The sequence below is a fragment of the Pristiophorus japonicus genome, chromosome 14 (genome assembly GCF_044704955.1).
Source record: "Pristiophorus japonicus isolate sPriJap1 chromosome 14, sPriJap1.hap1, whole genome shotgun sequence".
Lineage (NCBI taxonomy): Eukaryota > Metazoa > Chordata > Chondrichthyes > Pristiophoridae > Pristiophorus > Pristiophorus japonicus.
This window is the reverse complement of record NC_091990.1, coordinates 35,899,720-35,916,861: the sequence shown is the minus strand read 5'-3', so window position 1 is coordinate 35,916,861 and position 17,142 is coordinate 35,899,720. Positions and strand designations below refer to the sequence as shown.

The 17,142-nt window shown below is 45.6% G+C and overlaps 1 protein-coding gene across 2 annotated transcripts in view; it reads right to left on the bottom strand.

The window, feature by feature from the left end:
• eloa (elongin A) overlaps nt 1-17,142 on the bottom strand; it is a 78,170-nt gene that overhangs the window by 7,273 nt on the left and 53,755 nt on the right. For both annotated transcript variants that reach the window (XM_070899146.1, XM_070899147.1), the window contains exon 7: nt 11,864-11,961. In XM_070899146.1, coding sequence (XP_070755247.1) covers nt 11,864-11,961 — 98 coding nt within the window. The remainder of the gene's footprint in view (nt 1-11,863; nt 11,962-17,142) is intronic.

Genomic DNA, 17,142 nt, shown 5'->3' with positions numbered 1-17,142 from the left:
AAATAGCACAATCCACACTTTCTACAAAGTGAGGATGTAAATACTCAATAAGATCATCAATCTGGATGGTGTACTATCATCTTCTTTAACCGGGTCTTCTTATTTGCAAATAAGACACTGCTAAAGAAAATCAATACACAGCCATACATTAATGGAGTTATATAAATAAAATAGCTAATCCACCAAGAAGGCATGAAAACAAATGGAATAAGTGCTTTAAAATCAAGATAATCTATGGTCAGATTGTGATAAATTCTGTGCCTTTTTACTGAAAGTAAAAAAAAGTTATGATTTATATGATGTAGAAAACTACAAAACACATTTAATGTCTAAATCCTGCACGTTCATTTACAATCTCCGAGAACCCGAATTCAGATATGAAAGCCCATTTCCTCAAGCTTCCAAGGACACCACTGGGCTAATGGAATGGTCAAGATTATTAAAATATATGCACAATCTTGTGTATTTGGGAATCTCAGTGTCCAATTTGTTTAACCATGCACACTGCTCATTATGCCAATTCAATTTGAGGTGGGAGCAGTGCCATAAGTTCAAAATATTACATTATAATTTTACAACAGCTTTCCTGATGACTCCATAGGCTTACAGTAAGTAGCTGAGCCGTATACACCAGGAAGGATCAATACCCAGTCTGCATAAGCTGATCGCCACAAAAATAACAAAAAAAAGCAAGTGCTCCCACTTCGCTGGGAACCTCTGCTGGGAAGTGCAGAAGTTTGAAAAGTATCAAGTTGGATGGGAACACACTTGGCTGTGATGAGCTTCAAATAGCCTGCTGACTCTCATAGTCCACGTGAATGAGGTACTGGAGGGTGACTGATAATTGTAGAACTGTACCTAGCATGGAGCTGATGCCTTTGTGAGGGAAGGGAAGTCTGTCCAAGCAAATCAGTTTGTTAAAGCACAGGGGAAGGAAGAAAAAAAAAGATTTAAAGTAATTGGTAGAAGGATGAAAGGGGAGTTGAGGAGAAATCTTTTCACCCAGAGAGTGGTGGGGGTCAGGGCGCACTGCCTGAAAGGGTGGTAGAGGCAGAAACATCGTATTTAAAAAGTACTGGGATAGGCACTTGAAGTAACCTGCAAGGCTACTGACCGAGAGCTGGAAAGTGGGATTAGGCTGGATAGCTCTTTTTCAGCTGGCATATATATGATGGGCCGAATAGCCTTCTGTGCTGTAATTTCTACAATTCTATGAAAAACCTTGCATTAAATTTTTCCTTTTTCACAAGGTATTCACAGGTGTTTATACATGTACAGTAAAATTAAAGTGATCAAAAAATACAATGAAAACAAAAAAGTGTGGCATACAAGGGAAGTCAGAAGATGGCATGGAAGTGCTGTAAATCAGCAGTATAAACACGCGTACAGAATCTTGACCAAGTGATTAGGTAGCAGCTGAGAACTAACAAAATTCTCAAAGCAGGAAAAATAAGTTGCCAATAATTTTTTTTTTGAGAAGTGCTTTACAGAATTGCTACACTTCCTAACCTAGCCTGACCTTGCACCTGTGGGATGTCTGACAAAAACCATCTGAAAGTCAGCTTGAGATCATCTGACCATTCTGGCAGCTCTTTTGAAAATAGTAATCTCATCCGTCGTATCTGTCCGTGACCATGTGGTTGCAAAGGCTGCTCCAGCATGTGCTATTTTAGTGTTTATTAGATAGCCACCCGTGTCCCAGAAGTTTCCAATCTTTCAGCCAGTCCTGCAAAATAGCCACCAGCACAAACAGCAACTCTACACTCTCACAACTCTATTGCTAAGTTTCCACAATGTTGTGCATTATTAAACATGCTCCAAGGTGCACTCTTCATAGATCATACCCACCTTTTACATACACCAAGATTTTATAGAATCTTTAACATCTCAAAAGCCATCATTTTGCTTTAAAGCCAACACTGGCCAATTGATTTATAAATACCAACTTACATTTCTCAATGAATCTCAGATCAAAGCTCAAGTTATTTGCATTATTTCTATTCACTGCGCTCCATTTCCACTCCTCTCAGACCAACATACTCACCGCTCCGCTACACTTCTACTTGCTTCAGTGTAGCAGTCTCTCACTTTCCACAACTTTAGTTCTCCTCTTCCAAGTACCAAGCTGCACCCATCTCTTTTTCAAATGATGCACAGACATTTCTAAAAAAACTCAATCCTTCACAATCCTGTACCAGCCCCCAAGAACACTTCAGTCCTAGTCAATACTGGACTCAATGTTCAGGCTTTCTAGACTATTGACTGACACATCATAAAGCAAACATTCTGAATTTTGATCAGCATAACGGTCATGTATTCAACCAGCATTGTAACCCATGTATAATCTGACCTAAGTTGTACACTGTGAGAACACTGACCACTAGGTGGTGAACTTATGGGAGACACTCCTAACCTGGACCTTCAGATATAAAAAGGGGAAGCTCCACCCACTTCCTGAACTTGAGTGCTATGAAATAAAGGACAGGTCACAGACTGACCTTCTCTCAAGCATGGGCCTCGTGTGCATTTATACTGTATAGTAAGGACGTATCAATGACGACGAGGATGGGATTTAAACCACGCGAGCATGGCCACGAGCAGAACAGACGAGGTACTGTGTTAAGGAATGGTTGGGACAGAGATTCAACATCGTTAAAGCAGCACACAGTTCTCCAGGCAGACAAGGGCAGTCGGGCATGCTCCAACATGTAGTCGAACCCAGAGGGGGAGTTCGACAGAGACAATGGCAAGCTGAATGGCGATTCACGCCATTGCAAGGGACAATGCGGCCAGTAATGGGGCCATCAACATCTGTTAATGGCGCACTCAAGGGCAATAACAGGCGCAGTCAGGGACAATCGACTGGCAAGGGACCTTTTGTTTCAAACAGCAACTCATGCTGGAGGCATGGAGGCACACACTCAGCCGGAGTTTGCAGAGGTAAGCAAAATACCTGCAGAAATTGCAGAAATGAACGCTGGGGGAAATCGCTGGAAGCTGAAGTTCAGCGAATTCATGTGGAGCACGTATACAGTTCATACACCAGGACACCACCGATAATGATGAAAGTGCTCCTCAATGGCATCCCAGTATCAATGGAGCTAGACACGGGGGCCAGCCAGTCCCTGATGGGTATCAAACAGTTCGAAAAGTTGTGGGCGTCCAAGGCCAGGAGGCCAAAATTATCGCCGATTGACGCACAGCTACGGACTTACACAAAGCAGATCATTCCGGTGCTAGGCAGCGCCACGGTAGTCGTGACCCACAAAGATTCGGAGAACAGACTGCCACTCTGGATTGTCCCAGGGGACGGTCCCACACTACTGGGGAGGAGTTGGCTTGCTGTCATGAACTGGAAATGGAGCGATGTCAATGCAATTTCCTCTGTGGAGCGAGTATCATGCTCACAGATACTGGACAAATTTGACTCATTAGATCAACCCGGCATTGGTACTTTCATGGGGGCCAAGGTAGTGATTCACATAAACCCGGACGCCAAGCCAGTACACCACAAGGCCAGAGCGGTGCCGTACGTGATGCGGGAAAAGATAGAAGGCATCATCTTGCCAGTTGAATTCAGTGACTGGGCGAGCCCGATTGTGCCGGTGCTCAAGGCGGATGGATATGTGGTGATTACAAGGCCACCATCAATCGGGTGTCACTCCAAGACCAGTACCCGCTACAGAGAGCGGAGGACCTCTTTGCGACGCTATCCGGTGGCAAACTTTTTTCAAAATTGAACCTGACCTCAGCTTACATGACCCAGGAGCTGGCGAGTGAGTCGAAGAAGCTGACCACCATCACGACACACAAGGGGTTGTTTGAGTACAACAGATGTCCGTTCGGGATTCGCTCGGCCGCCGCGATCTTCCAACGAAATATGGAAAGTCTCCTCAAGTCGATTCCAGGGACAGTGGTTTTTCAGGACGACATCCTCATTACGGGTTACGATACTGAAGAACACCTCCACAACCTGGAGGAGGTGCTACGCAGACTGGACCGGGTAGGGCTGCGACTGAAAAAGGTGAAGTGCGTCTTCCTAGCTCCAGAGGTAGAATTCCTGGGGATGAGGGTAGCAGCTGACGGGATCAGCCCTACTACGTCCAAGACGGAAGCGATCCAGAGAGCACCCAGACCCCGTAACACGACGGAGCTGCGCTCATTCCTGGGGCTCCTGAACTATTTTGGTAACTTTCTTCCCAAATTGAGCATGCTGCTAGAGCCGCTACACGTGCTCCTACGCAAAGGTCGCGAATGGGTCTGGGGGGACAGCCAGGAAAGGGCTTTTAATTGAGCACGCAATTTTTTAAGTTCCAACAATCTGTTAACGCTATATGACCCATGTAAGAAACTTGTGTTAACATGCGATGCGTCGTCCTATGGTGTCGGGTGTGTGTTGCAGCATGTCAATGCCAAGGGTCAGTTACAGTCGGTAGCTTATGCCTCCAGAAGTCTGTCCCAGGCAGAAAGGGGCTACGGGATGGTAGAAAAGGAGGCGCTAGCATGTGTATATGCGGTAAAGAAAATGCACCAGTACCTGTTTGGCAGGAAATTTGAGCTGGAGACAGATCACAAACCCCTAACGTCCCTTTTGGCCGACAACAAGGCCATAAATGCAAACGCATCGGCCCGCATACAGAGGTGGGCACTCACGTTAGCCGCCTGTGACTACACAATTCGGCACAGACCGGGCACCGAAAACTGAGCCGATGCACTCAGCAGGCTCCCATTAACCACTACTGAGGGGGCTACCAAGCATGCTGCTGAGATGGTCATGGCTGTTGAAGCTTTCGGAAGCGAAGGCTTACCCGTGACAGCCCGTCAGATTAAAGTCTGGACAAATGGAGACCCGCTATTGTCTCTAGTCAAGAAATGTTTCCTGAATGGGGACTGGGCAGCCACGTACAGGGCATGCCGTGTGAAATTTAAACCATTTCACAGGCGCAAGGATGAACTCTCGATTCAGGCCGATTGCCTACTGTGGGGAAACCGCGTAGTCATGCCCCAGAGGGGCAGAGAGGTGTTCATCAGAGAACTTCACAATGGGCACCCGGGCATTGTCACGATGAAGGCAATTGCCAGGTCACGTTTGGTGGCCAGGGATGGACGCAGATCTGGAACTTTGTGTTCACAGGTGCAACACGTGTGCCCAGCTGGGCAATGCGCCCAGGGAAGCCCCCCTTAGCCCCTGGCCCGCCAAGCCTTGGTCACGCATCCATGTGGACTACGCAGGTCCTTTCATGGGGAAAATGTTTTTGGTTGTAGTAGACGCCTACTCTAAATGGATAGAGTGTGACATTTTAAATTCAAGCACATCCTCTGCCACGGTAGAAAGTCTACAGGCAATGTTCGCCGCCCACGGTCTACCGGACATCTTGGTCAGCGACAATGGCCCGTGCTTCACAAGCACTGAATTCCAGGACTTCATGGCAGGCAATGGAATGAACCATGTTAGAACGGCACCGTTCCCGACCACACTCGCTCACAGGGGTTCCACCCGCAGAGCTGCTAATGAAAAGGACGCTCAAAACCCGGTTATCCCTTATACACCCCACCGTGAAAGAAATTGTCGAGAGCAGGCGCCAGTCACAATATGACTACCATGACAGGACTGCGATGTATTGATGTAAATGACCCTGTTTTTGTCCTCAACTAAGCTGCAGGGCCCAAATGGCTCGCAGGCACTGTGGTTGCCAAAGAGGGAAATAGGATTCTGGTAGTTAAACTTACCAATGAACAAATCTGCCGCAAACATGTGGATCAAACAAAAAGGAAGTTCTGCAACCCCATAGAAGAAGCAGAGGAAGAACATGATGTAGAGTTCACTCCACCACAGGTGACCGAACACCGGAACCAAAGGGAGGAGAGCCCAGTCACTATGGGCAATCCGGACAGGCCTGACAGGCCTGAGGCACCGCAAACAGCAGACACTCAGGCCAGCGCCCAACAACCGGAGCTCCAACTCAGGCGCTCTACAAGGGAGCATAAACCACCAGAGAAACTCAACTTGTGATCCCAATAAGACTTTGGGGGGGGGGGGGGGGGGAGAGGTGATGTCATGTATTCAACTATCATTGTAACCCATGTATAATCTGACCTAAGTTGTACACTGAGAACACTGACCACTAGGTGGTGAACTTGTGGGAGACACTCCTAACCTAGACCTTCAGATATAAAAGGGGAAGCTCCACCCACTTCCTGTACTTGAGTGCTATGAAAAAAAGGACAGGTCACAGACTGACCTTCTCTCAAGCATGGGCCTCGTGTGCATTTATACTGTATAGTAAGGACGTATCAATAACTATCAACATTATTGCTACCTCACTTAGACTACATCTCAATGCCATGTTGCTACAAATGGGTACTTTCAACAGTATAGCACTCTTTCTTTCCCCTCCTCCCCTAATTTTATTTAATGCACATTTTTCAAAAAATCTTATCTTTTGACCAGTTAAGCAATTTTCGTTCTGCTCCTCAGTAAAAAAGTTTGGAAAAATAATCCAAATTATCTGAACCATTAAAAAAATTGCAGTGGATCACCCCAGTAAAGGATGCACAATTCTGAGTGTTGAAGTGGAGAATGTTGCTCCAAGCTTAGTATTTTGCAGTCAGACCCCCAGTGGGGAGATAAAATTTAGCTTGGTATCAGTGGATGCGTTCAACTGGTGTCAGCCATGGTATAGTCCATAAGGATAGGCATTATGAAGGTTTTTTTCCCTTCTGTTAATTTTCTCCCCTATCCTCCGTTGAATTTTACAGCACAAGAGGTGGTAATTCGGCCCATCACATCTATGCCAGCTGAAAGAGCAAATTATTTTGTCCCTTTCCTTACTATAAGATAGTTGATAGCAGCCATGCCACCTCAGCAGGAGTCAGTAGCTTCAGAAAGGGAGAAACCAGTGGAGGTGCTCTAAATGCATGAAGAATCATGATGCATAGACATCAACATCATTTATTTAAAGTGAGGATTGTTTTGTGGCAATACAAATACCACACAAAATACAAACAGATCTCTCCCCAAAAGGCTGTGGATTTGGGGACAATTGGAGTTTACATGACTGAGATTGATAGATTTGTTCGGCAAATGTATCAGGAGATATGGAGCAAAGGCAGCTAAATGGAATTGAGATAGAGATCAGCCTTGATCTAATGAAGTAGCAGAGCAGGCTCGAGGGACTGAATGGCCTACTCCTGTTCCTATGTTCTGATCTCATTAACTGATGCTTGTAAACAGGAATCATTTACCAGTGGATGCATTCAACTGGTGTCAGCCATGGTATAGTCCACAAGGATAGGCATCATGAAGATTTATTTCCCCCTACTAATTTTCTCCCCTCCCTGCCGTTGAATTTTACAGTACAGGAAGAGGTCATTCGGCCCATCACACCTGTATCAGCTGAAAGAGCTGACCATTTCATACCTTCCCCATCTCATCTTTACATTTTTCTCTTTCAAATATTTATCCACTCTCATCTAAAAACTATTTTGGATTCTGTTTCCACCACTGTTTTAGGGAAGGTACTCTATGTTCTAACAGCCCACTGTATACAAAAACATTTCCTAAATTTTTCCTTCATTCTTTTTTAAACTAATTTAAATTTGTTCCCTTTGGTTATTGATTCACCAACCAATATAAATAGCTTTAGCCCATTTACCTTACCAAAATTCCTCACACCTTTCAGACTTGCTCTTAATTTTTGTCCCAGTGAAAAGAGCCCAGTTTCTCTGGTCTCTGGGCAAAAACAATTCATTTCCATTTTATTAATACCCCAAATATATTGTTTACAATCCTCTTCAGTTAGCCCTACTTCCTATTTTTGTGTCTTCTATAAATGTTGATACTGTGCCCCCTATATCCAAATCCATGAGGGGTTATTAGCAATGGCCCCAACATTGACTCTTGAAAGACATCAATGTTTACAGCCCCTCCAGTCCAAGAAACAAACAGAAGATAGTTTTCTGTCCTCTAGCCAACTTCTTGTCCATGCTGCCACATTTCAATTACATAGCATGTTATTTATCAAGTAGCCTACTGTGCAACACTTTTGAAGATCCTTTTGAAAATGTATATATGTGCACAAGATTCATTGCCTCTCCTTGATCAATATTCTGTTATTTCCTCAAAAGAATTCTAATTAACTTTGTCAGACACAACTTGCTGTTTATAAATCAATGCTGGCTGTACTTAAATGAACACATCTTGCTAAGTAGTAATTTTATCCCCGTTACGATGGCCTCCAGAAGCTTACCCACTCATGTTAGGCGGACTCGTCTATAGTTACCCAGTTTATCTTTTCGCCCCTTTTTAAACAGAGGTGTCGCACTCCAGTCTCCTGCCACAATTACTATGTTCAAAGATGCTTACATTTTTGTGATCAGTGCCTCTGCTATTTCCTCTCCAATTTTCTTCAGACCTGTTGATTTTTCTGAGTTTCACCAACTTTCTATCAGACTTCTTCATTTATAGTTAATTTATCTAAAGCTTCCCCCTTTTATTCCTACTATTAGAGTTTCCAAAAATCTATGGTTCTCTGGATGTACCTCACATAAGTGACTATTCTTTGTGAACCCAGATCGTGAGTGCGAGCAAACAATTTGGCCAATAGGGGAAATCACACCCAAGTTTGATCCTATTCACACCTGGCATCCACTCAGACCCACTTCCAGCATCAGTTAGCACTTAGGATTGAGAGGCTTGGCTTATTTTCCCTTCTCTAACCCACGGGTACGAAGGCCAAATGTCCCGTTACTACAGCTGCCTTGGGTGGCATCAGCTAATTTAGCACAGATCTGGGATCCAGTATGTAAAGCACAGCTATCACCATCTCAACCAGGTGACCTACTAGGGAGGCACAGAATTGTGGCTCCAGCAGTTAAAATTATACTAGTCTGCAGCCGTAGCTCACTTTTGAAAATGTACCAGCAGATTTTTGCCGTTGATTAGCTGTTCAAAGAAGAGCAGAGTAAATCTCATTGAGGTGTACAAAATATTGAGGGGCCTGGACAGAGTGGATAGCAAGGGCCTATTTCCATTGTTGAAGGGGTCTATTACGAGGGGGCATAGCTTGAAGGTGGTTGGCGGAAGGTTTAGAGGGGATTTGAGGGGGTGCTTCTTTATGCAGTGTGTTGTGGGGATCTGGAACTCACTGCCTGGAAGAATGGTGGATGCAGAAACCCTCACCACTTTTAAGAGATGGTTGGATGGGCACTTAAAGTGCAGTAATCTGCAGGGTTACGGACAGAGAGCTGATAATTGGGATTCGACTGCATAACCTTTTGTTGGCCGGAGCAAATATAAATGGTAAGTACTGCAGGGAACTGAATACAACCAGGATGATCTCCTGGACTAGTTTTGATCACCTGGATGGGTCGGAGAGGAATTTTCCCAAATTTTTTCCTCCTTAAATTTGCCTCTCCCAGGGGATCACATAGCTCTGGTTGTGGTGGAGTGTAGAATGTTTCAGTATAAGGGGTGTCGCAGTTGTGAGGCGGACTGGTTGGGCTGGGTGCTCCCTGCCTTTCCGTCATTGTTCATAGTTTATATGTAATCTTCAAGGCTGCTGACCGAGGGCCATGTGGCTCTGTCGGCCGGCGCGGACACGATGGGCCGAAATGGCCTCCTTCTGCGCTGTAAATTTCTATGTTTCTATCTTCTGGTGTCCTGGCCAATATTCATCCCTCAACCATCACTAAATCTGAATATCTGGTCGTTTATCTCGCTGCTCTTTGTAGGAAGATGCTGTGGACAAATTGGTGCCGCATTCCTTACATTACAACAGTGACTACACTTCAAAACATAAGAAATAGGAGCAGCAGTAGGCCATTTGGTCCCTCGAGCGTGCTCCGCCATTTAATAAGATCATGGCTAATCTGATTTAGGCTCAGCTCCACTTCCCTGCTCACTCCCCATAACCGTTCACTCCCTTATCATTCAAAAATCTATCTCCACCTCAAATATATTCAATGACTCAGCTTCCACAGCTCTCTGGGGTAGAGAATTCCACAGATTTACGACCCACAGAGAAGAAATTCCTCCTCATCTTAGTTCTAAATGGGTGACCCCTTATTCTGAAACCATGGGCTCAAGTTTCGGCCTGAGTTGCTCCTATTTTTTTGGAGCAACTAGTTTAGAATGGAGCATCTTAGAAATTGTAATTCTCGACATTTAGTTTGCTCCAGTTCTAGTGAGTTAGAATAGTTCCATTTTAGAACAGATTTTTATCAAAAAGGGGGTGTATCCAGACACTTACGCCTGTTTTGCAAGTTTAGGCAGCGAAAACTTACTCCAAACTAACTTAGAATGGAGTAAGTGTAGATTTTTGTACGCTCAGAAAAACCTTGCCTGCACTTAGAAATCAGGCGTAGGGAACGAGAGATGGGGGGGGGGGGGGGGGGGGGGGGGGGGAGTGGGAAGTTTACAAACATTAAACACTTCACTTTTACAAATAAAGAGCCATCAATAATAAATGATAAATAAATCAATAAATCAATCCAAAAAAATGTTTTTTTAAATCAATAAATAAAAAATTACGTTTCTACTCACTGACTGCCGCACCGGGAGCCCTCCAACAGTGTGCTGGGACAGGGCCCCCAAAGTGTCTCTCTCTCTCTCTCTCTCGGTCAGTGCCACTCTGTTTCTGACAGCGAGGGGTGGGGAGAGAAGAGGAGGGCGGGGGGCTGGAGCGGGACCTGAAGCTGAAGAGGAGGGAAGCCAGAGTCCGATCTTCGCCGCCCCAGTGAGCCCATTTGGCCAGGGCTAAGGCGGCGTGCTTCGGGCCCCTCCCACACAGCCTCGGGGGCCTGGAGCTACTGCATATGCACGCACACTCTAGCACGCATGTGCAGAGGTCCAGGACCTGTTTCCACCACCGACCCCTTGTGCTGCGCCACGCCGAGCACGAAGACATCCTGAAGAACTCGCAGAATCACAAGGTAAGTTTTCGGCGTCCTTTTTCTTCCAGAAAGTCGGCGCACCTTATCAAGATGTGCTGCTACTACTTCCTTAATAATGGACTCCAGCATTTTCCCAATGACAGATGTTAGGCTAACTGATCTATAGTTTCCTGTTTTCTGTTTCCCTCCTTTTAAAAAAAAAAATAGGGGCATTACATGAGCAGTTTTCCAATCTGCTGGGACCTCTCCAGACTCCAGAGAATTTTGGTAGATTGCAACCAATGTATCCATTATCTCTGCAGCCACTTCTTTTAAGACACGAGGATGCTGGCCATCAGCCCGAGGGGACTTGTCCATCTTTAGTCCCATTATTTTACCGAGTACTTTTTCTTTAGTGATAGTAATTGTTTTAAGTTCCCTCCTCCCTCTAGCCCCTTGATTATCTCTTCATTGGCTGTGAAGTGCTTTGGGATGTGCTGAGGTTGTGAAAGGCACTATATAAATGCATGTCTTTTCTTTCAAGTCAATAATGGCATGACAAAGACTGTACAAAAAAAGTGTTATCACAGAGGTCCTCTCATGGTGGGTTTCTGATCTTGCCAGGCCATTAGAAAAACAGCGTGTTTCTCCACATCTCTTACCAGTTGCTTAATGTTTCTCAATCCATTTCTCCCCACAATCACTTAAAAAACAGCTTTTAAAATGCAAAGAAAAAAGGATTGAAAAGTCTGGTTGTATCATGGAAAGCAGTCATTTGTACCATTAAGATCCATCGTCTACACTTTAGTAAATCAGACCCTCAGTATTCCCTTTGGGAAACTATATAAATAAATAAAGTTAGGACTGCAGTGTAGAGGAGGTGGTAACTTGGTTTTTCTATTAGTAAAGGAGACAAATAGTGAGCAGCACAATGAGCAGCTCCTGTACTTTCCTGTTAACTTCCATTTTAGGACTCAGAACACAGGCTTACCGGATTGCAGTCCTCAATCCGATACAGCTGTTCAGGGGTACACCGCATCAGCACAGGCTCCAAGATCTCAAATGGCACTCCTCCGACTTCATGAATAGCTGCAAGAAAGCACAGTAGATACCGAGGAAAAAAAATACAAACAAATACCACAAAACAGTACATACGGGACCTTTTTGAAGTAACACCATCTGAAGAGGAGCAACTCCGAGGAATTTCCTGGCAATAATATTGCAAAATGGTATGGATCACGAAGGGTTACAAAGTTGTGCCAAACCGTTTCCCTGATGGCTGCAATTTGCCCCAGAACCAGCTGAAGGTGAAAAAAAAATCAAGACAGGTTTTTCACTACTGATCATTATCCAGTGACCCCTGCTGAAAGGTGCATTTGCACAGATGTTGGGTGATGACTGGATTAGACCCGGTTGTGATGCCCCTCCATGGTCAAAAAGCCTGCCACTACTCTAGGTTCACAAGTGTTCACATTCATTCAGACAAGGCACTGGAGGATAACCATTACCCATGGAACCTTATCGCAGCAGGACCCAACAGGGGGAATTTTAATGGATCAAGTGGACGGTTAAAGTGGTAGAAATCTGAATCCGACCCCAACTGGCCTCCAACTCACCCACTACTGGTTTTAACGGAGGCGGAACAAGCGGCCAACCCACTCCCAGGAGGCGGGTTGGGATATTATAATGAGGCTGCGTGCCTCATTTTGAATCTCCATTTCAAATTCAACTCTGGGCGGTCAGGTTTCCCAGGTCTCGGGGATCTTGGCAGCTAAAAGGAAGGAAACGACTGCTGGATCCAGGGGGCAAGTGATTTCTACTTATCTGCTGGATCGAGCAAACCTGCCTCGCCAACCCAGTGATCGGACCCCACCTCCCCAACCTTTCCAATCTCCGCACAACCTCCCCTAACCTTTCCAATCTCCCCCCCTCCCCACTCCCACTCCGAGGCATCCGATCTCAAGGGTTCCGACCAACCTGGTCATGTATTGATGCTTGGGGTCACTAGACACCAGGGGGCGGCACTGTCAGGTCATCGGGCTGTACGCGTGTGTGTGCGGGCCCTGGTATATAAGTGCTGGTACCATGTCTTTTAGTCACTTTCGGCGCGAATAAAGTGGACCAGGTTGACACCCGAGTGAGTTTACAGTAACAAGTCTTTTGAGTCATTATATACATACTATTTGGCGACGAAGTAACTTAAGAACCTTCGCATGCACAATGGGCACTATTGGAATTCTGGAGAGATTCGTAGATGGCGAGGATTTGGCAGATTTTAATCGGCCACCTGGATCAGTATTTCGTGGCCAACAACGTGGTGGGAGACGACGACGCAGTTAGGCGCCGGGCGGTTTTCCTCACTGTTTGTGGTTCAAGAATATATGGCCTCATCAAGAATCTGCTCTCGCCTGCACGTCCAACGGGGATATGTGCGCTTTGCTGCGTGACCATCTCAAGCCAAATGAAGGGATCATCATATCACGCTATCGCTTCTACACACATGTTCGTGCCGAGGGCCAGGATGTGTAGGGATTAGTTGCTGACCTGCGACGTCTTGCTGAGCCGTGTAAGTTCAGGACAGTGTTGGAAGACATGCTGTGAGATTGCTTCGTGATAGGCATCAACCATGATGTGATTCTCCGGAAGTTATTGGCTGCAGGGACGCTGGATTTGAGCAAGGCCATTGCGACTGCCCAGGCATGCATGATGACTGATGATAATTTGAGGCAGGTATCATCGAAAAGTCGGAGCTCCACGGCAAGTACTGTAAACAAGATTGTGTGGTCATCTGGCAGAGCTGCTTATGGCAAGGCCTCCTTGACTGCTTACGTGAAACTTGTAGCTGCTCAAAGTCCGCCAAATGGTACGAATCCTATTTCACCTTGATGGCATTGTGGGGGCAATCATTGGCCTCATCAGTGTCGGTTTAGACAGTACATCTGTAACGGCTGTTCCAAAGTGGGGCATCTTCAAAGAATGTGCCCACAACTGAGCGAGCGTGCTGCCGCTCATCACATTGGTGATGACCAGTCTAGTGCTAGCCCGGATGCACAACCCAAGGAGGAAGTGTATGGTTTGTAGTTGTTCTTGAGAAAGAGCCAGCCGATAATGGTTAATGTGAAACTGAATGGCGTGCTGGTATCGATGGAGCTGGACACGGGCGTGAGTCAGTCAATAATGAGCCAAAGGACATTCGACAAGTTGTGGGACACTGAGGCGGTGATGCCCAAGCTGAGTCCAGTCAATGCCAAGTTGCGTACTTACACTAAGGAACTCATACCGGTGATTGGCAGTGCAGTCATCAAGTTGTCATGTGATGGTGTGGTTCATGATCTTCCGTTATGGATCGTCCCAGGCAATGGTCCAACGCTGTTCAGCAGGAATTGGCTCGAGAAAATCAAGATGAATTGGAACGATATCAAAGCGTCGTCATCGGTGGATGACACTTCGTGTGCTCAAGTGTTGAAGAAGTTTCCTTCTTTGTTTGAACCAGGCACTGGAAATTTTATGGAAGCCAAGGTGCAGATTCATCTGGATTCTTATGCAAGGCCCGTCTTTCATAAAGCTCGGTCTGTTCCCTATATGATGAGGGAGAAGGTTGAAATTGAGCTTGACAGGGGTCATATCACCGGTCGAGTTTAACGAGTGGGCCAGTCCTATTGTTCCTGTGTTGAAGAGTGATGGTATTGTCAGGATTTGTGGAGACTACATGGTTACGGTTAACTGATTTTCGAAACAGGATCAGTATCTGTTACCGAGTGCTGATGACCCGTTTGCCATGCTAGCTGGTGGAAAGTCGTTCACTAAACTGGATCGGACATTGGCCTATATGATGGTCCATGCAGCAGAGCAGGTCTCCAGTCGTCCTGGTTAACCCTTGTCACTGGATAAAGGCCTAGCTCGGTCAAGCCAGTGTGGTGGCTGATGTGCATCGGTCACCACACGTTAAAAAAAATCCACACACAGGCATCTTCCACCCTTCAATTGGAGTTCAGGACTGGAACATCGGGTCCTTCATTGAAACATCTGTGAACTCTTGTGGAAGCAAGTCATCCTCATTTGAGGGACCGCCTATGATGATATGACAGGAGCTTGTCGACACGTCGAAGAAACTTACCTGCATGAACACCCATAAAGGACTGTTTGTCTACAACAGGTGTCCTTTTGGAATTCGGTCGGCTGCAGCCATGTTTCAGAGGAATATGGAAAGTCTACTAAAGTCCGTCCCTAGAACTGTCGTGTTTCAAGGTGACATTCTGGTCACAGTTCGCGACACTGATCATCTGAACAACCTTGAGGAAGTTCTACAATCGACTGGACAAAGTGGGACTCAGGCTGAAACGTTCAAAGTGTGTTTTCATGGTACCTGAAGTTGAATTCCTGGGGAGGAAGATTGCTGCTGATGCCATCAGGCCAACGGATTCGAAAACCAAGGTCATCAAAAATGCACCCAGGCCTCAGAATGTGACGGAGCTGCGTTCATTGCTTGGGCTACTCAACTATTTCGGTCATTTTTTTACTCGGATTGAGCACTTTACTAGAACCACTGCACATAGTGCTCAGAAAAGGCGACAACTGGGTCTGGGGTGTATCTCAAGATAGAGCTTTTGAGAAAGCTAAGAATCTGCTCTGTTCAAACAAGCTGCTGATTCACTATGATCCGTGAAAGTGTCTTGTATTGGCCTATGATGCTTCATCATATGGGGTTGGCTGTGTACTCCAACAAGCAAATGAGTCAGGTAAACTACAACCTGTTGCGTATGCTTTGAGAAGTTTGTCAAAAGCGGAAAGAGCTTACAGCATGGTAGAAAAAGCTTTGGCCTGTGTGATGGGGTTAAAAAAAAAAAATGCATCAGTACCTCTTTGGTCTTCGCTTTGAACTTGAAATGGATCACAAGCCACTCATTTCATTGTTTTCAGAAAACAAAGGTATTAATACCAATACATCGTCCCGTATTCAGAGGTGGGCGTTGGTGCTGTCTGCCTATGATTATGTTATTCGTCACAGACTGGGCACTGAGAATTGTGCCTTTGCCCACATCAGATATGGAGACGCCTCAACCTGCAAATCTACTGTTAGTAATGGAGGCTTTTGAGAGTGATGTTACCCCTGTCACTGCTCAACAAGTTAAGATCTGGATCAGCCATGACCCTATTTTATTGGTTGTAAAACGTGGTGTCCTCAGTGGTGATTGGTCTACAATTCCCATGGAGATGTGTGATGAGACCAAACCTTACAACCATTGCAAAGATGAACTGTCCATTCAGTCAGATTGTCTACTGTGGGGCAATCATGTTATGCCCAAGAAAGGCAGAGGAAAATTTGTACGTGAACTACAAAGCACTCATCCTGGCATTGTCATGATGAAAGCCATTGCCGGGGCTAATGTTTGGTGGCCTGGAATTGACCTCTGATCTGGAATCATGTGTGCATCAGTGCAATACTTGCATGCAGCTAAGTAAAGTATCAGCGGAATCTCCGCTGAGTCTTTGGTCGTGGCCATCTAAACCATAGTCGAGGATACACATCGATTTTGCAGGCCCTTTCCTGGGAAAGATGTTTTTTTGTTGTGGTGGATGCATATTCAAAGTGGACAGAGTGTATTATCATATCATCCAGTACATCCACAGCTACCATTGAGAGCCTTCGTTTCATGTTTGCTACTCACAGTTTGCCTGACGTTGTTGTGAGCGACAACGGATCTTGCTTCACAAGTCTGGAGTTTCAAGAGTTCATGAAACTCAATGGTATTAAACATGTGAGGTCAGCCCCATTCAAACCTGCTTCTAATGGTCAAGCAGAGCGAGCTGTTCAAACGATCAAGCAGAGCATGAAACGTGTAACTCAGGGTTCACTGCAGACTCATTTGTCACGTATATTGCTTAGTTACAGGACAATACTTCACACGCTTACCAGGGTCTCCCCTGCTGAACTACTGATGGAGAAGTCTTAAGACCAAGCTCTCTCTTGTTCATCCTGATTTGAATGATCGTGTTGAAAACAGATGTCAAAGTCAACAACTGTACCATGATTGTGCTGCTGTGTCACGTGATATTTCTGTCAATGATCCAGTTTATGTATTGAAGTATGGTCAAGGTCCAAAGTGGATCCCCAGTACTGTCACAGCCAAGGAGGGCAACAGTGTTTATTATCATGCTCAAGAATGGACAAACGTGTTGATCAAGTGAAACTGCGGCACACGGATGAACTGGAACCGCTTGGGGAAGATGCCATCAGTGACCAACCAACCAATGGTCATTCATCAGAGG